Raw genomic sequence first — 23,406 nt, 5'->3', positions numbered from 1 at the left:
ATGTTTTGCTTCAAAATGTGTTGGTGAGACCGTGCAAACCGTGTATTTCCCGCTTAATATCAGCAGCTATCCAATATCTGTTTTAATACGCAATTTCCTCTCCGACTTCACGGAGAAAGAGATTCATTTAGGGACCATTAATGTATAGACACACACACACTCACAGCTCAGGCTGTATTGGAAAGATGGTGATGATAGCTCAGACAGCTTTCATTTGTTTATCAGGCCAGACATCACTCCTCTCAACGTCCTCATTTCTCTCCCCTGCTCCGTCTCTCTCTCGCTATTCTTTCTTTTTCTTCTTGCTCTTCTTTTGTCAGCTTCATCTGTGCCTCTTGACACGATCTGTCTACCGCTGTCCCTCTGGCTGCCTCTCACTGAATTACTTAGTCCCCCACCCCTCCTTCCCTTTCATTGTCTGACTCTTTCTCCTTTTAATCCTCACTGCTCCTTTTCTCTCATTAACCTCTGGGTTTTTCTGCTTCTGGAAAGTTAAGCTTCTTTCCACATCTAGGGGATTAACATGTTGTGCTTTACAGAGCCGGACTAATGTCGCAATCATTTCCATAGATTGAATCTACTACATGCATTATCTTCCTCCTCTGGTTGCTGCTTTATTATGCACTTGTCTGGGACTGAAAGGAAAAAGAAAAAAAAAATCCACATGTCGCTCATCTTTTTTAACACAAGTGAAAAAAAGCTTGTGGTCTGATTTCCCTCGGGATGCCATTGCAAACACGCCCTCCACAGCTAGAACTGGAGATGTAACAGTCATGCTTAGGGACAAATAAAAAAGTGCAGAATAAGGAAGACAAGGGGAGTGGAAGAACATCAACATACCGGTCTTGCCGTTGTTGTGGATGGTGCTGGACTCTGCCGTCGGTTTGTCCCAGCCCTCTAGCTGTAGGTCCTGGTACTGCAGCCTGACCTGGGTGAACGTCTCGTCGATGTCCACGGGAGACTGCCTGGCGCTGTTACAGGACGGGTACTTCTTACCCCAGATGCGCTGGTTCAGGGCACCTGTACATAAGAGAGAGAGAGGGAGAGTGAGAGAGAGAGAGAGTGGCAGATAGATGAAGAGACAAACACGTTTGAGGACTGCTGATCTGAAAATGTCAAACTCCTGATAGCTTGTTACGAAATCTTTTTCATGTGCTGTCAACTGGAAACTTTGGAAGCACAGCTGCGTTTGAACAGCGACTTCTTGCTTTGCCTCTGGATTTCCCTGCAAATGTATCATTCAGAGAGAGCGAGAGAGAGAGAGAGAGAGAGAGAGAGTCTTCCAATTACCAAATAGTCTCTAAATGACTAAGATACAGTCATGATTTATGGATGTTGATGTGGTTCTCATAGGGCCTTTAAGATACAAACGTGACCGGCCGGCCTCCGGTCACACTTTTCAGCCCAGCACTCTGTATGCGAGTGTGCATTGTTCATGCATGAGTGCATGTCTCGTATGCTGTGTTTTGCTTGTGAATTGCTTGTGAATCGCATGAATAATGGAAAACAATGTGAACCGCGCCAGGATGAGCGAGATTTGCTCGACAAACACGCAACACAAAATACTCAATCATAATGGAGAAAAAGGAGACGTGATGCTCCTCTCATTCTGTGCTCAGAACAGATTTATTTTTGCACTAATGCTCCGCGAAATATCACCAGCTCTGCCCCAAACGTGTTGTGCATTGTTTATTCATGAGCGCACGTCTGGTGTTTAAATATAAGGACATACAGTGTGTGTGTGAATTTATTCATGGCTGCATGTCACAGATCAACTCACGTGATCTGTGCATACATGTTTTTTGAATACATGCGTGCAGTACCTTTACATGTATTGACATGCAGTGTGTGTGTGCATGTGTGTGTGTGTAAAAGATGAATTCACATGTGTAAGTTACCTGTGTGCACTCTGTACTGCAGCATATATGTGTGTGCATGCATGAACAACTCCACGTCTCTGCATGAGTGAATGTGTTCATTTACTGCACACGCATTCATCCGCTCTTCACGTTACCTCCTGGTATATTCAGGTTAGTCACAGCAAGTAAACCTGACTTACCTGCATGTGCTAATATCTCAGAGTTTAAATCATATGAGAGAGCATTGGAAAACTAATAAAGTCCACAAAAAAGATGACCAAATATTGACTGTCATCACATGTAGAAATCACAATTTTCATAAGTCACAATATACTGTAGCTATTTAAACAAAACACAGTTTCCTCATATGATATTTCGCAAAAAGTTACAAAAAGCTGTTTTCCTGTAAGTCCAGAAACACGTGCCAATTTCAGCTCGTTACATGCATATGGTCTTTTCAAAATAAAATGTCATCTTCACATTAAACAACTCAATTTGGTTAAGGCAACAAAACTACTTGGTTTGTTTTAGGAAAAGATCATCGTTTGGATTAAAATAACTCCAGAAGTGCCGTTACTGAAGTACGCAAGTAACGTGACCAATTAATAAACGTTGACATCTTGTTTCACACGGGGATAAACAGCGGTCTCCCGGCTAAAGGTTTAGTGTTTATTGACTTACTGGGTTATGGAAATGTGTCATTGGACGCTTCTTATCCAGTGCTTTGTCACTAGTATGTGTGTGTGTGTGTGTGTGTGTGTGTGTGTGTGTGTGCTTTACAGTATACAGTAAAGACAATGGGTCTAATGAGGTCAGAGCAAATGTTTAACTGTAACTGCTCACACATGACTTAACGAGGTATTAGCTTCACATTCCTTGTTGTGTGTGTTGTGAGAGCTTTGTTGCATTGCTGCCTAGTTTGAACCTGTAGAGATAGATTGAGGATTATGGTGGTAAATTCAGTGGTTCAGCAACATCCAGCTGCATTGTATTTACAGGAGCCGTTAACAGTCAGATATGCAATGCGTACGAGTTGTTTGAATTCCTCCTGTAAGACCTAGCTGGAGTGACGTTCAGAGGGACGTGCTGTTTGACCGTCTGTGATGTGAAAAGGAATACGGCACAAACAGCTTGTTTAAAATCCTCTTGATTTCTCATGCAGATTACCATTTAATTTGTATATTTATTTCATGAATATAAAATTACGACTAAATTCGCTATTCACTGAATTGTATTGACTGAATGAAAATACAGTAAAGCTGTTGCTTTCACTGTCCGCATCCGTTTTCTGTCTCTAGCAGCCGTGACTGTTTCTCGTTGTCTGAGTGGACGACTCGGGGTCTCCTGAGGAGTTTCACTGCCGCATCTCGTTGGGTTGTTTTTTAGCAGTTTGTCATAAGCTTCGAGGAGACTACGCTTCTCGTTGAGAGAAAATTAGTCAGTTTTTCCCGCAATGATTTCAGTGTGCAGGCAGCAGCAGGTAGCCGGCCGGAAGCAAACGGGTTACCATGAAGCAAAGGATCATGGTAGTAAAGTTAAAAAAAATGAATAGAATTACAGTTAAAAAATGATCTATAAGCAGATTACTGTGTAATGTCCCAATCTTTTTGATTTGGTTTCTGCTACCAGTTCTTGCTCAGTTAGCCCTCGTGGTATTCTGTCACACAGAGTCTCAGTGTGCACCTGCAGTGTCAGCCACTGAGACCTCCAATAGCACATCGAGCGCTTACTCGACAATTTAATGCAAATACGCTGATTGAAGGTGATTAAAGGGAAATTATGATTAAATGAGTAAAAGGTCATACAGGTGTTAAATAAAAAAATGTTGACCAAAATTTGCATTTTGCAAGTGCTACTGGTGCTACTGTGTGTGTGTGTGTGTGTGGTGGGTAAATGACACAGTGACAACCCTGTGTCAATGACCACATCTGGCTCCTGTAGCTGCATCCCCTCAGCATCACAACACACACACACACAAACGCACACACAGTTACATAACGCTGCCATGGCAACAAGTCGCTGACTGTGGTTGGAGCGAGAAATACCAAAAAAATTAAAAAATCCAACTGGAGCGAGGCTTTCCTGTCTTCATTTAAATCAATAAACACACACATGCATGCACACCCTCTCGCATTCAGTCAAGGGGTAACGTTTATTGATTAAATATGGAAATTATATTTCATATCTTCCACTTGCTTTTTCACAGTATTCCCAGAGTGAACTATGCCGACGCTGCCAGTGTACCTATTGTTGTCAAATCCACAGGGGAGACTTTTAAAGCAGAGTCTGCAATTTGATTATATTACATTTTTCTCCTTACTTTTTGCCCTGATACCTCTCTCTCTCTCTCTCTCTCTCTCTCTCTCTCTCTCTCTCTCTCTCTCTCTCTCTCTCTCTCACACATTTTCAAGTTCTACAGGAAGAATAGAAAGACATTGTCTCAATCATTTTTCAAAAATTCACCCATATTCTCATGGTCAGCAGTCTGGGATTTAATCCATGCTCATCTGTAAAGTTATCAAGATAAAAACCCAATTTTACATCACAATTTGTTTAAAAATGTTCATTTAATTAATTTTGATCTAAAGCTGCAACGCCCCAAAAGACAGACAGACAAATAAAAAAAAGGCAACGATGTCTGTGAACTTCCTGAAGAAACTGTGCGCTGCAGCGGCTCAAAGAGCAGTCAGCTGTGAAAGCGGTCAAGACAGAAACCATTTACACCTGCCGCTGCTGCTCTCATTTCAGCTCACCCCTCAGTCTCGTGGGCGGAGAGGACAAGGAGGGAAGAGAGGAGACGCAGCGTCAGAGGACACAGAGGTGAGAGTGCAAAGAGGAGCAGAGAGGAGGCGATGAAGAAAAGACAGGAGACACAAGAGGAGGAGAAAGAAAAAGAAAGGCATGACAGAAAAAGATAGATGTAGAAGACGAGAGGGGGAGGACAGGAAGGACACACATGGAGGAGAGTAAAAGTGTGTGTGTGTGTGTGTATATACGCTGATGTACTGTGTGATTCATGAAAATATACAAAGAAGTGAACAGGGACATACACAAACATGTGCATATACTGTCCGTCTCTCTGTTTCTGCGTACACCAATGACACACACACACTCACAGAGAGAGAGAGAAGATTTTACCCCCTGTGAAAAAGGTTCTACACTGCTGAGCGAGCTAACTGTTCAGAAAACATGCAGGGTTATTAAATTGAATAAACCAAATCGACCAAAGCGGTCAGCCAAATGTACCAATCATCCAGGCAACAAGCACACTGTGGACCTCCGACAACGATAGTGAACTGAATAGTCACACCAACATTAAACTTGACGCCTGAACAGGGACTTGAACCCTGGACCCTCAGATTAAAAGTCTGATGCTCTACCGACTGAGCCATCCAGGCTTCGAAAAAGGTATGTTTTCTCGCGAAAGTGTATTCGGGAGAAAACCAAAAGAACTTTGTCCATTTCCTGAGATTCTGGACTGGGGGAGGGTTGACGCAAAGTTGCATGTAGCCATAGAAAACCACAGGTTAAAGGCAAATCTGAATGTGCTGAGGACTAACCAAATTCATAACTCACTGTAGGTCGCAGGGAGACTTCAATTTATAACTGCTGGCAGTAACATATAGGCTTCCAGTACATGCGGTCAGCCAAATGTACCAATCATCCAGGCAACAAGCACCTCCGACAACGATAGTTAACTGAATAGTCACACCAACATTAAACTTGACGCCTGAACAGGGACTTGAACCCTGGACCCTCAGATTAAAAGTCTGATGCTCTACCAACTGAGCCATCCAGGCTTAGAAAAAGGTATGTTTTCTCGCGAAAGTGTGTTCGGGAGAAAACCAAAAGAACTTTGTCCATTTCCTCAGATTCTGGACTGGGGGAGGGTTGACGCAAAGTTGCATGTAGCCGTAGAAAACCACAGGTTAAAGGGAAATCTGAATGTGCTGAGGACTAACCAAATTCATAACTCACTGATGGCCACAGGGAGACTTCGATTTATAACTGCTGGCAGTAACATATAGGCTTCCAGTACATGCGGTCGGCCAAATGCACCAATCATCCATGGCAACAAGCACACTGTGGACCTCCGACAACAATAGTGAACCGAATAGTCACACTAACATTAAACTTCACGCCTGAACAGGGACTTGAACCCTGGACCCTCAGATTAAAAGTCTGATGCTCTACCGACTGAGCCATCCAGGCTTCGAAAAAGGTATGTTTTCTCGCGAAAGTGTATTCGGGAGAAAACCAAAAGAACTTTGTCCATTTCCTGAGATTCTGGACTGGGGGAGGGTTGACGCAAAGTTGCATGTAGCCATAGAAAACCACAGGTTAAAGGCAAATCTGAATGTGCTGAGGACTAACCAAATTCATAACTCACTGTAGGCCGCAGGGAGACTTCGATTTATAACTGCTGGCAGTAACATATAGGCTTCCAGTACATGCGGTCGGCCAAATGCACCAATCATCCATGGCAACAAGCACATTGTGGACCTCCGACAACAATAGTGAACTGAATAGTCACACCAACATTAAACTTGACGCCTGAACAGGGACTTGAACCCTGGACCCTCAGATTAAAAGTCTGATGCTCTACCAACTGAGCCATCCAGGCTTCGAAAAAGGTATGTTTTCTCGCGAAAGTGTGTTCGGGAGAAAACCAAAAGAACTTTGTCCATTTCCTCAGATTCTGGACTGGGGGAGGGTTGACGCAAAGTTGCATGTAGCCGTAGAAAACCACAGGTTAAAGGGAAATCTGAATGTGCTGAGGACTAACCAAATTCATAACTCACTGATGGCCACAGGGAGACTTCGATTTATAACTGCTGGCAGTAACATATAGGCTTCCAGTACATGCGCTCAGCCAAATGTACCAATCATCCAGGCAACAAGCACCTCCGACAACGATAGTTAACTGAATAGTCACACCAACATTAAACTTGACGCCTGAACAGGGACTTGAACCCTGGACCCTCAGATTAAAAGTCTGATGCTCTGCCAACTGAGCCATCCAGGCTTAGAAAAAGGTATGTTTTCTCGCGAAAGTGTGTTCGGGAGAAAACCAAAAGAACTTTGTCCATTTCCTCAGATTCTGGACTGGGGGAGGGTTGACGCAAAGTTGCATGTAGCCGTAGAAAACCACAGGTTAAAGGGAAATCTGAATGTGCTGAGGACTAACCAAATTCATAACTCACTGATGGCCACAGGGAGACTTCGATTTATAACTGCTGGCAGTAACATATAGGCTTCCAGTACATGCGGTCGGCCAAATGCACCAATCATCCATGGCAACAAGCACACTGTGGACCTCCGACAACAATAGTGAACCGAATAGTCACACTAACATTAAACTTCACGCCTGAACAGGGACTTGAACCCTGGACCCTCAGATTAAAAGTCTGATGCTCTACCGACTGAGCCATCCAGGCTTCGAAAAAGGTATGTTTTCTCGCGAAAGTGTATTCGGGAGAAAACCAAAAGAACTTTGTCCATTTCCTGAGATTCTGGACTGGGGGAGGGTTGACGCAAAGTTGCATGTAGCCATAGAAAACCACAGGTTAAAGGCAAATCTGAATGTGCTGAGGACTAACCAAATTCATAACTCACTGTAGGCCGCAGGGAGACTTCGATTTATAACTGCTGGCAGTAACATATAGGCTTCCAGTACATGCGGTCGGCCAAATGCACCAATCATCCATGGCAACAAGCACATTGTGGACCTCCGACAACAATAGTGAACTGAATAGTCACACCAACATTAAACTTGACGCCTGAACAGGGACTTGAACCCTGGACCCTCAGATTAAAAGTCTGATGCTCTGCCAACTGAGCCATCCAGGCTTAGAAAAAGGTATGTTTTCTCGCGAAAGTGTGTTCGGGAGAAAACCAAAAGAACTTTGTCCATTTCCTCAGATTCTGGACTGGGGGAGGGTTGACGCAAAGTTGCATGTAGCCGTAGAAAACCAGAGGTTAAAGGGAAATCTGAATGTGCTGAGGACTAACCAAATTCATAACTCACTGATGGCCACAGGGAGACTTCGATTTATAACTGCTGGCAGTAACATATAGGCTTCCAGTACATGCGGTCTGCCAAATGCACCAATCATCCATGGCAACAAGCACATTGTGGACCTCCGACAACAATAGTGAACTGAATAGTCACACCAACATTAAACTTGACGCCTGAACAGGGACTTGAACCCTGGACCCTCAGATTAAAAGTCTGATGCTCTACCGACTGAGCCATCCAGGCTTCGAAAAAGGTATGTTTTCTCGTGAAAGTGTGTTCGGGAGAAAACCAAAAGAACTTTGTCCATTTCCTCAGATTCTGGACTGGGGGAGGGTTGACGCAAAGTTGCATGTAGCCGTAGAAAACCACAGGTTAAAGGGAAATCTGAATGTGCTGAGGACTAACCAAATTCATAACTCACTGATGGCCACAGGGAGACTTCGATTTATAACTGCTGGCAGTAACATATATGCTTCCAGTACATGCGGTCGGCCAAATGTACCAATCATCCAGGCAACAAGCACACTGTGGACCTCCGACAACAATAGTGAACTGAATAGTCACACTAACATTAAACTTCACACCTGAACAGGGACTTGAACCCTGGACCCTCAGATTAAAAGTCTGATGCTCTACCGACTGAGCCATCCAGGCTTCGAAAAAAGTATGTTTTCTCGCGAAAGTGTGTTCGGGAGAAAACCAAAAGAACTTTGTCCATTTCCTCAGATTCTGGACTGGGGGAGGGTTGACGCAAAGTTGCATGTAGCTGTAGAAAACCACAGGTTAAAGGCAAATCTGAATGTGCTGAGGACTAACCAAATTCATAACTCACTGATGGCCACAGGGAGACTTCGATTTATAACTGCTGGCAGTAACATATAGGCTTCCAGTACATGCGGTCGGCCAAATGTACCGATCATCCAGGCAACAAGCACACTGTGGACCTCCGACAACGATAGTGAACTGAATAGTCACACCAACATTAAACTTGACGCCTGAACAGGGACTTGAACCCTGGACCCTCAGATTAAAAGTCTGATGCTCTACCGACTGAGCCATCCAGGCTTCGAAAAAGGTATGTTTTCTCGCGAAAGTGTGTTCGGGAGAAAACCAAAAGAACTTTGTCCATTTCCTCAGATTCTGGACTGGGGGAGGGTTGACGCAAAGTTGCATGTAGCCATAGAAAACCACAGGTTAAAGGCAAATCTGAATGTGCTGAGGACTAACCAAATTCATAACTCACTGATGGCCACAGGGAGACTTCGATTTATAACTGCTGGCAGTAACATATAGGCTTCCAGTACATGCGGTCAGCCAAATGTACCAATCATCCAGGCAACAAGCACCTCCGACAACGATAGTTAACTGAATAGTCACACCAACATTAAACTTGACGCCTGAACAGGGACTTGAACCCTGGACCCTCAGATTAAAAGTCTGATGCTCTACCAACTGAGCCATCCAGGCTTAGAAAAAGGTATGTTTTCTCGCGAAAGTGTGTTCGGGAGAAAACCAAAAGAACTTTGTCCATTTCCTCAGATTCTGGACTGGGGGAGGGTTGACGCAAAGTTGCATGTAGCCGTAGAAAACCACAGGTTAAAGGGAAATCTGAATGTGCTGAGGACTAACCAAATTCATAACTCACTGATGGCCACAGGGAGACTTCGATTTATAACTGCTGGCAGTAACATATAGGCTTCCAGTACATGCGGTCGGCCAAATGCACCAATCATCCATGGCAACAAGCACATTGTGGACCTCCGACAACAATAGTGAACTGAATAGTCACACCAACATTAAACTTGACGCCTGAACAGGGACTTGAACCCTGGACCCTCAGATTAAAAGTCTGATGCTCTACCAACTGAGCCATCCAGGCTTCGAAAAAGGTATGTTTTCTCGCGAAAGTGTGTTCGGGAGAAAACCAAAAGAACTTTGTCCATTTCCTCAGATTCTGGACTGGGGGAGGGTTGACGCAAAGTTGCATGTAGCCGTAGAAAACCACAGGTTAAAGGGAAATCTGAATGTGCTGAGGACTAACCAAATTCATAACTCACTGATGGCCACAGGGAGACTTCGATTTATAACTGCTGGCAGTAACATATAGGCTTCCAGTACATGCGGTCGGCCAAATGCACCAATCATCCAGGCAACAAGCACACTCTGGACGTCCGACAACAACAGTGAACTGAACAGTCACACCAACATTAAACTTGACGCCTGAACAGGGACTTGAACCCTGGACCCTCAGATTAAAAGTCTGATGCTCTACCGACTGAGCCATCCAGGCTTCGAAAAAGGTATGTTTTCTCGCGAAAGTGTGTTCGGGAGAAAACCAAAAGAACTTTGTCCATTTCCTCAGATTCTGGACTGGGGGAGGGTTGACGCAAAGTTGCATGTAGCCGTAGAAAACCACAGGTTAAAGGGAAATCTGAATGTGCTGAGGACTAACCAAATTCATAACTCACTGATGGCCACAGGGAGACTTCGATTTATAACTGCTGGCAGTAACATATATGCTTCCAGTACATGCGGTCGGCCAAATGTACCAATCATCCAGGCAACAAGCACACTGTGGACCTCCGACAACAATAGTGAACTGAATAGTCACACTAACATTAAACTTCACACCTGAACAGGGACTTGAACCCTGGACCCTCAGATTAAAAGTCTGATGCTCTACCGACTGAGCCATCCAGGCTTCGAAAAAAGTATGTTTTCTCGCGAAAGTGTGTTCGGGAGAAAACCAAAAGAACTTTGTCCATTTCCTCAGATTCTGGACTGGGGGAGGGTTGACGCAAAGTTGCATGTAGCTGTAGAAAACCACAGGTTAAAGGCAAATCTGAATGTGCTGAGGACTAACCAAATTCATAACTCACTGATGGCCACAGGGAGACTTCGATTTATAACTGCTGGCAGTAACATATAGGCTTCCAGTACATGCGGTCGGCCAAATGTACCGATCATCCAGGCAACAAGCACACTGTGGACCTCCGACAACGATAGTGAACTGAATAGTCACACCAACATTAAACTTGACGCCTGAACAGGGACTTGAACCCTGGACCCTCAGATTAAAAGTCTGATGCTCTACCGACTGAGCCATCCAGGCTTCGAAAAAGGTATGTTTTCTCGCGAAAGTGTGTTCGGGAGAAAACCAAAAGAACTTTGTCCATTTCCTCAGATTCTGGACTGGGGGAGGGTTGACGCAAAGTTGCATGTAGCCATAGAAAACCACAGGTTAAAGGCAAATCTGAATGTGCTGAGGACTAACCAAATTCATAACTCACTGATGGCCACAGGGAGACTTCGATTTATAACTGCTGGCAGTAACATATAGGCTTCCAGTACATGCGGTCAGCCAAATGTACCAATCATCCAGGCAACAAGCACACTGTGGACCTCCGACAACGATAGTTAACTGAATAGTCACACCAACATTAAACTTGACGCCTGAACAGGGACTTGAACCCTGGACCCTCAGATTAAAAGTCTGATGCTCTACCAACTGAGCCATCCAGGCTTAGAAAAAGGTATGTTTTCTCGCGAAAGTGTGTTCGGGAGAAAACCAAAAGAACTTTGTCCATTTCCTCAGATTCTGGACTGGGGGAGGGTTGACGCAAAGTTGCATGTAGCCGTAGAAAACCACAGGTTAAAGGGAAATCTGAATGTGCTGAGGACTAACCAAATTCATAACTCACTGATGGCCACAGGGAGACTTCGATTTATAACTGCTGGCAGTAACATATAGGCTTCCAGTACATGCGGTCGGCCAAATGCACCAATCATCCATGGCAACAAGCACATTGTGGACCTCCGACAACAATAGTGAACTGAATAGTCACACCAACATTAAACTTGACGCCTGAACAGGGACTTGAACCCTGGACCCTCAGATTAAAAGTCTGATGCTCTACCGACTGAGCCATCCAGGCTTCGAAAAAGGTATGTTTTCTCGTGAAAGTGTGTTCGGGAGAAAACCAAAAGAACTTTGTCCATTTCCTCAGATTCTGGACTGGGGGAGGGTTGACGCAAAGTTGCATGTAGCCGTAGAAAACCACAGGTTAAAGGGAAATCTGAATGTGCTGAGGACTAACCAAATTCATAACTCACTGATGGCAACAGGGAGACTTCGATTTATAACTGCTGGCAGTAACATATAGGCTTCCAGTACATGCGGTCGGCCAAATGCACCAATCATCCATGGCAACAAGCACATTGTGGACCTCCGACAACAATAGTGAACTGAATAGTCACACCAACATTAAACTTGACGCCTGAACAGGGACTTGAACCCTGGACCCTCAGATTAAAAGTCTGATGCTCTACCGACTGAGCCATCCAGGCTTCGAAAAAGGTATGTTTTCTCGTGAAAGTGTGTTCGGGAGAAAACCAAAAGAACTTTGTCCATTTCCTCAGATTCTGGACTGGGGGAGGGTTGACGCAAAGTTGCATGTAGCCGTAGAAAACCACAGGTTAAAGGGAAATCTGAATGTGCTGAGGACTAACCAAATTCATAACTCACTGATGGCCACAGGGAGACTTAGATTTATAACTGCTGGCAGTAACATATAGGCTTCCAGTACATGCGGTCGGCCAAATGCACCAATCATCCATGGCAACAAGCACATTGTGGACCTCCGACAACAATAGTGAACTGAATAGTCACACCAACATTAAACTTGACGCCTGAACAGGGACTTGAACCCTGGACCCTCAGATTAAAAGTCTGATGCTCTACCGACTGAGCCATCCAGGCTTCGAAAAAGGTATGTTTTCTCGTGAAAGTGTGTTCGGGAGAAAACCAAAAGAACTTTGTCCATTTCCTCAGATTCTGGACTGGGGGAGGGTTGACGCAAAGTTGCATGTAGCCGTAGAAAACCACAGGTTAAAGGGAAATCTGAATGTGCTGAGGACTAACCAAATTCATAACTCACTGATGGCCACAGGGAGACTTCGATTTATAACTGCTGGCAGTAACATATAGGCTTCCAGTACATGCGGTCGGCCAAATGCACCAATCATCCATGGCAACAAGCACATTGTGGACCTCCGACAACAATAGTGAACTGAATAGTCACACCAACATTAAACTTGACCCCTGAACAGGGACTTGAACCCTGGACCCTCAGATTAAAAGTCTGATGCTCTACCGACTGAGCCATCCAGGCTTCGAAAAAGTTATGTTTTCTCGCGAAAGTGTGTTCAGGAGAAAACAAAAAGAACTTTGTCCATTTCCTCAGACTCTGGACTGGGGGAGGGTTGACGCGAAGTTGCATGTAGCCGTAGAAAACCACAGGTTAAAGGCAAATCTGAATGTGCTGAGGACTAACCAAATTCATAACTCACTGATGGCCGCAGGGAGACTTCGATTTATAACTACTGGCAGTAACATATAGGCTTCCAGTACATGCGGTCGGCCAAATGTACCAATCATCCAGGCAACAAGCACATTGTGGACCTCCGACAACGATAGTGAACTGAATAGTCACACCAACATTAAACTTGACGCCTGAACAGGGACTTGAACCCTGGACCTTCAGATTAAAAGTCTGATGCTCTACCGACTGAGCCATCCATGCTCCGAAAAAGGTATGTTTTCTCGCGAAAGTGTGTTCGGGAGAAAACCAAAAGAACTTTGTCCATTTCCTCAGATTCTGGACTGGGGGAGGGTTGACGCAAAGTTGCATGTAGCCGTAGAAAACCACAGGTTAAAGGCAAATCTGAATGTGCTGAGGACTAACCAAATTCATAACTCAATGATGGCCACAGGGAGACTTCGATTTATAACTGCTGGCAGTAACATATAGGCTTCCAGTACATGCGGTCGGCCAAATGTACCAATCATCCAGGCAACAAGCACACTGTGGACCTCCGACAACATCAGTGAACTGAACAGTCACACCAACATTAAACTTGACGCCTGAACAGGGACTTGAACCCTGGACCCTCAGATTAAAAGTCTGATGCTCTACCGACTGAGCCATCCAGGCTTCGAAAAAGGTATGTTTTCTCGCGAAAGTGTGTTCGGGAGAAAACCAAAAGAACTTTGTCCATTTCCTCAGATTCTGGACTGGGGGAGGGTTGACGCAAAGTTGCATGTAGCCGTAGAAAACCACAGGTTAAAGGCAAATCTGAATGTGCTGAGGACTAACCAAATTCATAACTCAATGATGGCCACAGGGAGACTTCGATTTATAACTGCTGGCAGTAACATATAGGCTTCCAGTACATGCGGTCGGCCAAATGTACCAATCATCCAGGCAACAAGCACACTGTGGACCTCCGACAACAACATTAAACTTGACGCCTGAACAGGGACTTGAACCCTGGACCCTCAGATTAAAAGTCTGATGCTCTACCGACTGAGCCATCCAGGCTTCGAAAAAGGTATGTTTTCTCGCGAAAGTGTGTTCGGGAGAAAACCAAAAGAACTTTGTCCATTTCCTCAGATTCTGGACTGGGGGAGGGTTGACGCAAAGTTGCATGTAGCCGTAGAAAACCACAGGTTAAAGGCACATCTGAATGTGCTGAGGACTAACCAAATTCATAACTCAATGATGGCCACAGGGAGACTTCGATTTATATCTGCTGGCAGTAACATATAGGCTTCCAGTACATGCGGTCGGCCAAATGTACCAATCATCCAGGCAACAAGCACACTGTGGACCTCCGACAACAACAGTGAACTGAACAGTCACACCAACATTAAACTTGACGCCTGAACAGGGACTTGAACCCTGGACCCTCAGATTAAAAGTCTGATGCTCTACCGACTGAGCCATCCAGGCTTCGAAAAAGGTATGTTTTCTCGCGAAAGTGTGTTCGGGAGAAAACCAAAAGAACTTTGTCCATTTCCTCAGATTCTCGACTGGGGGAGGGTTGACGCAAAGTTGCATGTAGCCGTAGAAAACCACAGGTTAAAGGCAAATCTGAATGTGCTGAGGACTAACCAAATTCATAACTCAATGATGGCCACAGGGAGACTTCGATTTATAACTGCTGGCAGTAACATATAGGCTTCCAGTACATGCGGTCGGCCAAATGTACCAATCATCCAGGCAACAAGCACACTGTGGACCTCCGACAACATCAGTGAACTGAACAGTCACACCAACATTAAACTTGACGCCTGAACAGGGACTTGAACCCTGGACCCTCAGATTAAAAGTCTGATGCTCTACCGACTGAGCCATCCAGGCTTCGAAAAAGGTATGTTTTCTCGCGAAAGTGTGTTCGGGAGAAAACCAAAAGAACTTTGTCCATTTCCTCAGATTCTGGACTGGGGGAGGGTTGACGCAAAGTTGCATGTAGCCGTAGAAAACCACAGGTTAAAGGCAAATCTGAATGTGCTGAGGACTAACCAAATTCATAACTCAATGATGGCCACAGGGAGACTTCGATTTATAACTGCTGGCAGTAACATATAGGCTTCCAGTACATGCGGTCGGCCAAATGTACCAATCATCCAGGCAACAAGCACACTGTGGACCTCCGACAACAACAGTGAACTGAACAGTCACACCAACATTAAACTTGACGCCTGAACAGGGACTTGAACCCTGGACCCTCAGATTAAAAGTCTGATGCTCTACCGACTGAGCCATCCAGGCTTCGAAAAAGGTATGTTTTCTCGCGAAAGTGTGTTCGGGAGAAAACCAAAAGAACTTTGTCCATTTCCTCAGATTCTGGACTGGGGGAGGGTTGACGCAAAGTTGCATGTAGCCGTAGAAAACCACAGGTTAAAGGCACATCTGAATGTGCTGAGGACTAACCAAATTCATAACTCAATGATGGCCACAGGGAGACTTCGATTTATAACTGCTGGCAGTAACATATAGGCTTCCAGTACATGCGGTCGGCCAAATGTACCAATCATCCAGGCAACAAGCACACTGTGGACCTCCGACAACAACAGTGAACTGAACAGTCACACCAACATTAAACTTGACGCCTGAACAGGGACTTGAACCCTGGACCCTCAGATTAAAAGTCTGATGCTCTACCGACTGAGCCATCCAGGCTTCGAAAAAGGTATGTTTTCTCGCGAAAGTGTGTTCGGGAGAAAACCAAAAGAACTTTGTCCATTTCCTCAGATTCTGGACTGGGGGAGGGTTGACGCAAAGTTGCATGTAGCCGTAGAAAACCACAGGTTAAAGGCAAATCTGAATGTGCTGAGGACTAACCAAATTCATAACTCACTGATGGCCACAGGGAGACTTCGATTTATAACTGCTGGCAGTAACATATATGCTTCCAGTACATGCGGTCGGCCAAATGTACCAATCATCCAGGCAACAAGCACACTCTGGACGTCCGACAACAACAGTGAACTGAACAGTCACACCAACATTAGACTTGACGCCTGAACAGGGACTTGAACCCTGGACCCTCAGATTAAAAGTCTGATGCTCTACCGACTGAGCCATCCAGGCTTCGAAAAAGGTATGTTTTCTCGCGAAAGTGTGTTCAGGAGAAAACCAAAAGAACTTTGTCCATTTCCTCAGATTCTGGACTGGGGGAGGGTTGACGCAAAGTTGCATGTAGCCGTAGAAAACCACAGGTTAAAGGGAAATCTGAATGTGCTGAGGACTAACCAAATTCATAACTCACTGATGGCCAAAGGGAGACTTCGATTTATAACTGCTGGCAGTAACATATAGGCTTCCAGTACATGCGGTCGGCCAAATGTACCAATCATCCAGGCAACAAGCACACTGTGGACCTCCGACAACGATAGTGAACTGAATAGTCACACCAACATTAAACTTCACGCCTGAACAGGGACTTGAACCCTGGACCCTCAGATTAAAAGTCTGATGCTCTACCGACTGAGCCATCCAGGCTTCGAAAAAGATATGTTTTCTCGCAAAAGTGTGTTCGGGAGAAAACCAAAAGAACTTTCTCCATTTCCTCAGATTCTGGACTGGGGGAGGGTTGACGCAAAGTTGCATGTAGCTGTAGAAAACCACAGATTAAAGGCAAATCTGAATGTGCTGAGGACTAACCAAATTCATAACTCACTGATGGCCACAGGGAGACTTCGATTTATAACTGCTGGCAGTAACATATAGGCTTCCAGTACATGCGGTCGGCCAAATGTACCAATCATCCAGGCAACAAGCACACTCTGGACGTCCGACAACAACAGTGAACTGAACAGTCACACCAACATTAAACTTGACGCCTGAACAGGGACTTGAACCCTCAGATTAAAAGTCTGATGCTCTACCGACTGAGCCATCCAGGCTTCGAAAAAGGTATGTTTTCTCGCAAAAGTGTGTTCGGGAGAAAACCAAAAGAACTTTCTCCATTTCCTCAGATTCTGGACTGGGGGAGGGTTGACGCAAAGTTGCATGTAGCCGTAGAAAACCACAGGTTAAAGGCAAATCTGAATGTGCTGAGGACTAACCAAATTCATAACTCACTGATGGCCACAGGGAGACTTCGATTTATAACTGCTGGCAGTAACATATATGCTTCCAGTACATGCGGTCGGCCAAATGTACCAATCATCCAGGCAACAAGCACACTCTGGACGTCCGACAACAACATTGAACTGAACAGTCACACCAACATTAGACTTGACGCCTGAACAGGGACTTGAACCCTGGACCCTCAGATTAAAAGTCTGATGCTCTACCGACTGAGCCATCCAGGCTTCGAAAAAGGTATGTTTTCTCGCGAAAGTGTGTTCAGGAGAAAACCAAAAGAACTTTGTCCATTTCCTCAGATTCTGGACTGGGGGAGGGTTGACGCAAAGTTGCATGTAGCCGTAGAAAACCACAGGTTAAAGGGAAATCTGAATGTGCTGAGGACTAACCAAATTCATAACTCACTGATGGCCACAGGGAGACTTCGATTTATAACTGCTGGCAGTAACATATAGGCTTCCAGTACATGCGGTCGGCCAAATGTACCAATCATCCAGGCAACAAGCACACTGTGGACCTCCGAAGGGAGACTTCGATTTATAACTGCTGGCAGTAACATATATGCTTCCAGTACATGCGGTCGGCCAAATGTACCAATCATCCAGGCAACAAGCACACTCTGGACGTCCGACAACGATAGTGAACTGAATAGTCACACCAACATTAAACTTGACGCCTGAACAGGGACTTGAACCCTGGACCCTCAGATTAAAAGTCTGATGCTCTACCGACTGAGCCATCCAGGCTTTGAAAAAGGTATGTTTTCTCGCAAAAGTGTGTTCGGGAGAAAACCAAAAGAACTTTGTCCATTTCCTCAGATTCTGGACTGGGGGAGGGTTGACGCGAAGTTGCATGTAGCCGTAGAAAACCACAGGTTAAAGGGAAATCTGAATGTGCTGAGGACTAACCAAATTCATAACTCACTGATGGCCACAGGGAGACTTCGATTTATAACTGCTGGCAGTAACATATAGGCTTCCAGTACATGCGGTCGGCCAAATGTACCAATCATCCAGGCAACAAGCACACTGTGGACCTCCGAAGGGAGACTTCGATTTATAACTGCTGGCAGTAACATATATGCTTCCAGTACATGCGGTCGGCCAAATGTACCAATCATCCAGGCAACAAGCACACTCTGGACGTCCGACAACGATAGTGAACTGAATAGTCACACCAACATTAAACTTGACGCCTGAACAGGGACTTGAACCCTGGACCCTCAGATTAAAAGTCTGATGCTCTACCGACTGAGCCATCCAGGCTTTGAAAAAGGTATGTTTTCTCGCAAAAGTGTGTTCGGGAGAAAACCAAAAGAACTTTGTCCATTTCCTCAGATTCTGGACTGGGGGAGGGTTGACGCGAAGTTGCATGTAGCCGTAGAAAACCACAGGTTAAAGGCAAATCTGAATGTGCTGAGGACTAACCAAATTCATAACTCACTGATGGCCACAGGGAGACTTCGATTTATAACTGCTGGCAGTAACATATAGGCTTCCAGTACATGCGGTCGGCCAAATGTACCAATCATCCAGGCAACAAGCACACTGTGGACCTCCGAAGGGAGACTTCGATTTATAACTGCTGGCAGTAACATATATGCTTCCAGTACATGCGGTCGGCCAAATGTACCAATCATCCAGGCAACAAGCACACTCTGGACGTCCGACAACGATAGTGAACTGAATAGTCACACCAACATTAAACTTGACGCCTGAACAGGGACTTGAACCCTGGACCCTCAGATTAAAAGTCTGATGCTCTACCGACTGAGCCATCCAGGCTTCGAAAAAGGTATGTTTTCTCGCAAAAGTGTGTTCGGGAGAAAACCAAAAGAACTTTGTCCATTTCCTCAGATTCTGGACTGGGGGAGGGTTGACGCAAAGTTGCATGTAGCCGTAGAAAACCACAGGTTAAAGGCAAATCTGAATGTGCTGAGGACTAACCAAATTCATAACTCACTGATGGCCACAGGGAGACTTCGATTTATAACTGCTGGCAGTAACATATATGCTTCCAGTACATGCGGTTGGCCAAATGTACCAATCATCCAGGCAACAAGCACACTCTGGACGTCCGACAACAACAGTGAACTGAACAGTCACACCAACATTAGACTTGACGCCTGAACAGGGACTTGAACCCTGGACCCTCAGATTAAAAGTCTGATGTTCTACCGACTGAGCCATCCAGGCTTCGAAAAAGGTATGTTTTCTCGCGAAACTGTGTTCAGGAGAAAACCAAAAGAACTTTGTCCATTTCCTCAGATTCTGGACTGGGGGAGGGTTGACGCAAAGTTGCATGTAGCCGTAGAAAACCACAGGTTAAAGGGAAATCTGAATGTGCTGAGGACTAACCAAATGCATAACTCACTGATGGCCACAGGGAGACTTCGATTTATAACTGCTGGCAGTAACATATAGGCTTCCAGTACATGCGGTCGGCCAAATGTACCAATCATCCAGGCAACAAGCACACTGTGGACCTCCGACACCAACAGTGAACTGAACAGTCACACCAACATTAAACTTGACGCCTGAACAGGGACTTGAACCCTGGACCCTCAGATTAAAAGTCTGATGCTCTACCGACTGAGCCATCCAGGCTTCGAAAAAGGTATGTTTTCTCGCGAAAGTGTGTTCGGGAGAAAACCAAAAGAACTTTGTCCATTTCCTCAGATTCTGGACTGGGGGAGGGTTGACGCAAAGTTGCATGTAGCCGTAGAAAACCACAGGTTAAAGGCAAATCTGAATGTGCTGAGGACTAACCAAATTCATAACTCACTGATGGCCACAGGGAGACTTCGATTTATAACTGCTGGCAGTAACATATATGCTTCCAGTACATGCGGTCGGCCAAATGTACCAATCATCCAGGCAACAAGCACACTCTGGACGTCCGACAACAACAGTGAACTGAACAGTCACACCAACATTAGACTTGACGCCTGAACAGGGACTTGAACCATGGACCCTCAGATTAAAAGTCTGATGCTCTACCGACTGAGCCATCCAGGCTTCGAAAAAGGTATGTTTTCTCGCGAAAGTGTGTTCAGGAGAAAACCAAAAGAACTTTGTCCATTTCCTCAGATTCTGGACTGGGGTAGGGTTGACGCAAAGTTGCATGTAGCCATAGAAAACCACAGGTTAAAGGGAAATCTGAATGTGCTGAGGACTAACCAAATTCATAACTCACTGATGGCCACAGGGAGACTTCGATTTATAACTGCTGGCAGTAACATATAGGCTTCCAGTACATGCGGTCGGCCAAATGTACCAATCATCCAGGCAACAAGCACACTGTGGACCTCCGAAGGGAGACTTCGATTTATAACTGCTGGCAGTAACATATATGCTTCCAGTACATGCGGTCGGCCAAATGTACCAATCATCCAGACAACAAGCACACTCTGGACGTCCGACAACGAGAGTGAACTGAATAGTCACACCAACATTAAACTTGACGCCTGAACAGGGACTTGAACCCTGGACCCTCAGATTAAAAGTCTGATGCTCTACCGACTGAGCCATCCAGGCTTCGAAAAAGGTATGTTTTCTCGCAAAAGTGTGTTCGGGAGAAAACCAAAAGAACTTTGTCCATTTCCTCAGATTCTGGACTGGGGGAGGGTTGACGCAAAGTTGCATGTAGCCGTAGAAAACCACAGGTTAAAGGGAAATCTGAATGTGCTGAGGACTAACCAAATTCATAACTCACTGATGGCCACAGGGAGACTTCGATTTATAACTGCTGGCAGTAACATATAGGCTCCCAGTACATGCGGTAGGCCAAATGTACCAATCATCCAGGCAACAAGCACACTGTGGACCTCCGAAGGGAGACTTCGATTTATAACTGCTGGCAGTAACATATATGCTTCCAGTACATGCGGTCGGCCAAATGTACCAATCATCCAGGCAACAAGCACACTCTGGACCTCCGACAACAACAGTGAACTGAACAGTCACAACAACATTAGACTTGACGCCTGAACAGGGACTTGAACCCTGGACCCTCAGATTAAAAGTCTGATGCTCTACCGACTGAGCCATCCAGGCTTCGAAAAAGGTATGTTTTCTCGCGAAACTGTGTTCAGGAGAAAACCAAAAGAACTTTGTCCATTTCCTCAGATTCTGGACTGGGGGAGGGTTGACGCAAAGTTGCATGTAGCCGTAGAAAACCACAGGTTAAAGGCAAATCTGAATGTGCTGAGGACTAACCAAATTCATAACTCACTCGATTTATAACTGCTGGCAGTAACATATAGGCTTCCTGTACATGCGGTCGGCCAAATGTACCAATCATCCAGGCAACAAGCACACTGTGGACCTCCGACAACGATAGTGACCTGAATAGTCACACCAACATTAAACTTGACGCCTGAACAGGGACTTGAACCCTGGACCCTCAGATTAAAAGTCTGATGCTCTACCGACTGAGCCATCCAGGCTTCAAAAAAGGTATGTTTTCTCGCGAAAGTGTGTTCGGGAGAAAACCAAAATAACTTTGTCCATTTCCTCAGATTCTGGACTGGGGGAGGGTTGACGCAAAGTTGCATGTAGCCGTAGAAAACCACAGGTTAAAGGGAAATCTGAATGTGCTGAGGACTAACCAAATTCATAACTCACTGATGGCCACAGGGAGACTTCGATTTATAACTGCTGGCAGTAACATATAGGCTTCCTGTACATGCGGTCGGCCAAATGTACCAATCATCCAGGCAACAAGCACACTGTGGACCTCCGACAACGATAGTGACCTGAATAGTCACACCAACATTAAACTTGACGCCTGAACAGGGACTTGAACCCTGGACCCTCAGATTAAAAGTCTGATGCTCTACCGACTGAGCCATCCAGGCTTCGAAAAAGGTATGTTTTCTCGCGAAAGTGTGTTCGGGAGAAAACCAAAAGAACTTTGTCCATTTCCTCAGATTCTGGACTGGGGGAGGGTTGACGCAAAGTTGCATGTAGCCGTAGAAAACCACAGGTTAAAGGCAAATCTGAATGTGCTGAGGACTAACCAAATGCATAACTCACTGATGGCCACAGGGAGACTTCGATTTATAACTGCTGGCAGTAACATATAGGCTTCCAGTACATGCGGTCGGCCAAATGTACCAATCATCCAGGCAACAAGCATACTGTGGACCTCCGACAACAACAGTGAACTGAACAGTCACACCAACATTAAACTTGACGCCTGAACAGGGACTTGAACCCTGGACCCTCAGATTAAAAGTCTGATGCTCTACCGACTGAGCCATCCAGGCTTCGAAAAAGGTATGTTTTCTCGCGAAAGTGTGTTCGGGAGAAAACCAAAAGAACTTTGTCCATTTCCTCAGATTCTGGACTGGGGGAGGGTTGACGCAAAGTTGCATGTAGCCGTAGAAAACCACAGGTTAAAGGCAAATCTGAATGTGCTGAGGACTAACCAAATTCATAACTCACTGATGGCCACAGGGAGACTTCGATTTATAACTGCTGGCAGTAACATATATGCTTCCAGTACATGCGGTCGGCCAAATGTACCAATCATCCAGGCAACAAGCACACTCTGGACGTCCGACAACAACAGTGAACTGAACAGTCACACCAACATTAGACTTGACGCCTGAACAGGGACTTGAACCCTGGACCCTCAGATTAAAAGTCTGATGCTCTACCGACTGAGCCATCCAGGCTTCGAAAAAGGTATGTTTTCTCGCGAAAGTGTGTTCAGGAGAAAACCAAAAGAACTTTGTCCATTTCCTCAGATTCTGGACTGGGGGAGGGTTGACGCAAAGTTGCATGTAGCCGTAGAAAACAACAGGTTAAAGGGAAATCTGAATGTGCTGAGGACTAACCAAATTCATAACTCACTGATGGCCACAGGGAGACTTCGATTTATAACTGCTGGCAGTAACATATAGGCTTCCAGTACATGCGGTCGGCCAAATGTACCAATCATCCAGGCAACAAGCACACTGTGGACCTCCGAAGGGAGACTTCGATTTATAACTGCTGGCAGTAACATATAGGCTTCCAGTACATGCGGTCGGCCAAATGCACCAATCATCCATGGCAACAAGCACATTGTGGACCTCCGACAACAACAG

General features: G+C 45.3%; 1 protein-coding gene and 42 non-coding genes across 43 annotated transcripts in view; all 43 read right to left on the bottom strand.

Moving 5' to 3' along the window:
* The window catches only part of ptprz1b (protein tyrosine phosphatase receptor type Z1b), a 132,737-nt gene that overhangs the window by 21,762 nt on the left and 87,569 nt on the right, over window positions 1–23,406 (bottom strand). The window contains exon 3 of the mRNA XM_076075980.1: window positions 841–1,020. Within this exon, the coding sequence (XP_075932095.1) occupies window positions 841–1,020 (180 nt within the window). The remainder of the gene's footprint in view (window positions 1–840; window positions 1,021–23,406) is intronic.
* trnak-uuu (transfer RNA lysine (anticodon UUU)) lies at window positions 5,185–5,257 on the bottom strand. Its single transcript has one exon. It is a non-coding gene; the product is annotated as a tRNA-Lys (tRNA).
* trnak-uuu (transfer RNA lysine (anticodon UUU)) lies at window positions 5,587–5,659 on the bottom strand. The gene has a single exon. It is a non-coding gene; the product is annotated as a tRNA-Lys (tRNA).
* Window positions 5,999–6,071, bottom strand: trnak-uuu (transfer RNA lysine (anticodon UUU)). The gene has a single exon. It is a non-coding gene; the product is annotated as a tRNA-Lys (tRNA).
* Window positions 6,411–6,483, bottom strand: trnak-uuu (transfer RNA lysine (anticodon UUU)). Its single transcript has one exon. It is a non-coding gene; the product is annotated as a tRNA-Lys (tRNA).
* trnak-uuu (transfer RNA lysine (anticodon UUU)) lies at window positions 6,813–6,885 on the bottom strand. Its single transcript has one exon. It is a non-coding gene; the product is annotated as a tRNA-Lys (tRNA).
* trnak-uuu (transfer RNA lysine (anticodon UUU)) lies at window positions 7,225–7,297 on the bottom strand. The gene has a single exon. It is a non-coding gene; the product is annotated as a tRNA-Lys (tRNA).
* Window positions 7,637–7,709, bottom strand: trnak-uuu (transfer RNA lysine (anticodon UUU)). Its single transcript has one exon. It is a non-coding gene; the product is annotated as a tRNA-Lys (tRNA).
* On the bottom strand, window positions 8,049–8,121 carry trnak-uuu (transfer RNA lysine (anticodon UUU)). The gene has a single exon. It is a non-coding gene; the product is annotated as a tRNA-Lys (tRNA).
* Window positions 8,460–8,532, bottom strand: trnak-uuu (transfer RNA lysine (anticodon UUU)). The gene has a single exon. It is a non-coding gene; the product is annotated as a tRNA-Lys (tRNA).
* Window positions 8,871–8,943, bottom strand: trnak-uuu (transfer RNA lysine (anticodon UUU)). Its single transcript has one exon. It is a non-coding gene; the product is annotated as a tRNA-Lys (tRNA).
* trnak-uuu (transfer RNA lysine (anticodon UUU)) lies at window positions 9,273–9,345 on the bottom strand. The gene has a single exon. It is a non-coding gene; the product is annotated as a tRNA-Lys (tRNA).
* On the bottom strand, window positions 9,685–9,757 carry trnak-uuu (transfer RNA lysine (anticodon UUU)). The gene has a single exon. It is a non-coding gene; the product is annotated as a tRNA-Lys (tRNA).
* On the bottom strand, window positions 10,096–10,168 carry trnak-uuu (transfer RNA lysine (anticodon UUU)). Its single transcript has one exon. It is a non-coding gene; the product is annotated as a tRNA-Lys (tRNA).
* On the bottom strand, window positions 10,507–10,579 carry trnak-uuu (transfer RNA lysine (anticodon UUU)). The gene has a single exon. It is a non-coding gene; the product is annotated as a tRNA-Lys (tRNA).
* Window positions 10,918–10,990, bottom strand: trnak-uuu (transfer RNA lysine (anticodon UUU)). The gene has a single exon. It is a non-coding gene; the product is annotated as a tRNA-Lys (tRNA).
* trnak-uuu (transfer RNA lysine (anticodon UUU)) lies at window positions 11,329–11,401 on the bottom strand. The gene has a single exon. It is a non-coding gene; the product is annotated as a tRNA-Lys (tRNA).
* Window positions 11,741–11,813, bottom strand: trnak-uuu (transfer RNA lysine (anticodon UUU)). The gene has a single exon. It is a non-coding gene; the product is annotated as a tRNA-Lys (tRNA).
* Window positions 12,153–12,225, bottom strand: trnak-uuu (transfer RNA lysine (anticodon UUU)). Its single transcript has one exon. It is a non-coding gene; the product is annotated as a tRNA-Lys (tRNA).
* On the bottom strand, window positions 12,565–12,637 carry trnak-uuu (transfer RNA lysine (anticodon UUU)). Its single transcript has one exon. It is a non-coding gene; the product is annotated as a tRNA-Lys (tRNA).
* On the bottom strand, window positions 12,974–13,049 carry trnak-uuu (transfer RNA lysine (anticodon UUU)). The gene has a single exon. It is a non-coding gene; the product is annotated as a tRNA-Lys (tRNA).
* trnak-uuu (transfer RNA lysine (anticodon UUU)) lies at window positions 13,388–13,460 on the bottom strand. Its single transcript has one exon. It is a non-coding gene; the product is annotated as a tRNA-Lys (tRNA).
* Window positions 13,799–13,871, bottom strand: trnak-uuu (transfer RNA lysine (anticodon UUU)). The gene has a single exon. It is a non-coding gene; the product is annotated as a tRNA-Lys (tRNA).
* trnak-uuu (transfer RNA lysine (anticodon UUU)) lies at window positions 14,186–14,258 on the bottom strand. Its single transcript has one exon. It is a non-coding gene; the product is annotated as a tRNA-Lys (tRNA).
* On the bottom strand, window positions 14,597–14,669 carry trnak-uuu (transfer RNA lysine (anticodon UUU)). Its single transcript has one exon. It is a non-coding gene; the product is annotated as a tRNA-Lys (tRNA).
* trnak-uuu (transfer RNA lysine (anticodon UUU)) lies at window positions 15,008–15,080 on the bottom strand. Its single transcript has one exon. It is a non-coding gene; the product is annotated as a tRNA-Lys (tRNA).
* On the bottom strand, window positions 15,419–15,491 carry trnak-uuu (transfer RNA lysine (anticodon UUU)). The gene has a single exon. It is a non-coding gene; the product is annotated as a tRNA-Lys (tRNA).
* trnak-uuu (transfer RNA lysine (anticodon UUU)) lies at window positions 15,830–15,902 on the bottom strand. Its single transcript has one exon. It is a non-coding gene; the product is annotated as a tRNA-Lys (tRNA).
* On the bottom strand, window positions 16,241–16,313 carry trnak-uuu (transfer RNA lysine (anticodon UUU)). Its single transcript has one exon. It is a non-coding gene; the product is annotated as a tRNA-Lys (tRNA).
* Window positions 16,652–16,724, bottom strand: trnak-uuu (transfer RNA lysine (anticodon UUU)). Its single transcript has one exon. It is a non-coding gene; the product is annotated as a tRNA-Lys (tRNA).
* trnak-uuu (transfer RNA lysine (anticodon UUU)) lies at window positions 17,467–17,539 on the bottom strand. Its single transcript has one exon. It is a non-coding gene; the product is annotated as a tRNA-Lys (tRNA).
* Window positions 17,986–18,058, bottom strand: trnak-uuu (transfer RNA lysine (anticodon UUU)). Its single transcript has one exon. It is a non-coding gene; the product is annotated as a tRNA-Lys (tRNA).
* Window positions 18,505–18,577, bottom strand: trnak-uuu (transfer RNA lysine (anticodon UUU)). Its single transcript has one exon. It is a non-coding gene; the product is annotated as a tRNA-Lys (tRNA).
* On the bottom strand, window positions 19,024–19,096 carry trnak-uuu (transfer RNA lysine (anticodon UUU)). Its single transcript has one exon. It is a non-coding gene; the product is annotated as a tRNA-Lys (tRNA).
* Window positions 19,435–19,507, bottom strand: trnak-uuu (transfer RNA lysine (anticodon UUU)). Its single transcript has one exon. It is a non-coding gene; the product is annotated as a tRNA-Lys (tRNA).
* Window positions 19,846–19,918, bottom strand: trnak-uuu (transfer RNA lysine (anticodon UUU)). Its single transcript has one exon. It is a non-coding gene; the product is annotated as a tRNA-Lys (tRNA).
* On the bottom strand, window positions 20,257–20,329 carry trnak-uuu (transfer RNA lysine (anticodon UUU)). Its single transcript has one exon. It is a non-coding gene; the product is annotated as a tRNA-Lys (tRNA).
* Window positions 20,776–20,848, bottom strand: trnak-uuu (transfer RNA lysine (anticodon UUU)). Its single transcript has one exon. It is a non-coding gene; the product is annotated as a tRNA-Lys (tRNA).
* trnak-uuu (transfer RNA lysine (anticodon UUU)) lies at window positions 21,295–21,367 on the bottom strand. The gene has a single exon. It is a non-coding gene; the product is annotated as a tRNA-Lys (tRNA).
* On the bottom strand, window positions 21,687–21,759 carry trnak-uuu (transfer RNA lysine (anticodon UUU)). Its single transcript has one exon. It is a non-coding gene; the product is annotated as a tRNA-Lys (tRNA).
* trnak-uuu (transfer RNA lysine (anticodon UUU)) lies at window positions 22,098–22,170 on the bottom strand. Its single transcript has one exon. It is a non-coding gene; the product is annotated as a tRNA-Lys (tRNA).
* On the bottom strand, window positions 22,509–22,581 carry trnak-uuu (transfer RNA lysine (anticodon UUU)). Its single transcript has one exon. It is a non-coding gene; the product is annotated as a tRNA-Lys (tRNA).
* Window positions 22,920–22,992, bottom strand: trnak-uuu (transfer RNA lysine (anticodon UUU)). Its single transcript has one exon. It is a non-coding gene; the product is annotated as a tRNA-Lys (tRNA).

Source organism: Anarhichas minor, unplaced genomic scaffold (genome assembly GCF_050575085.1).
Source record: "Anarhichas minor isolate MPS153535 unplaced genomic scaffold, ASM5057508v1 ptg000055l, whole genome shotgun sequence".
Lineage (NCBI taxonomy): Eukaryota > Metazoa > Chordata > Actinopteri > Perciformes > Anarhichadidae > Anarhichas > Anarhichas minor.
Note: the sequence above shows the minus strand (reverse complement) of the source record. Positions and strands in the feature narration are given on the sequence as shown.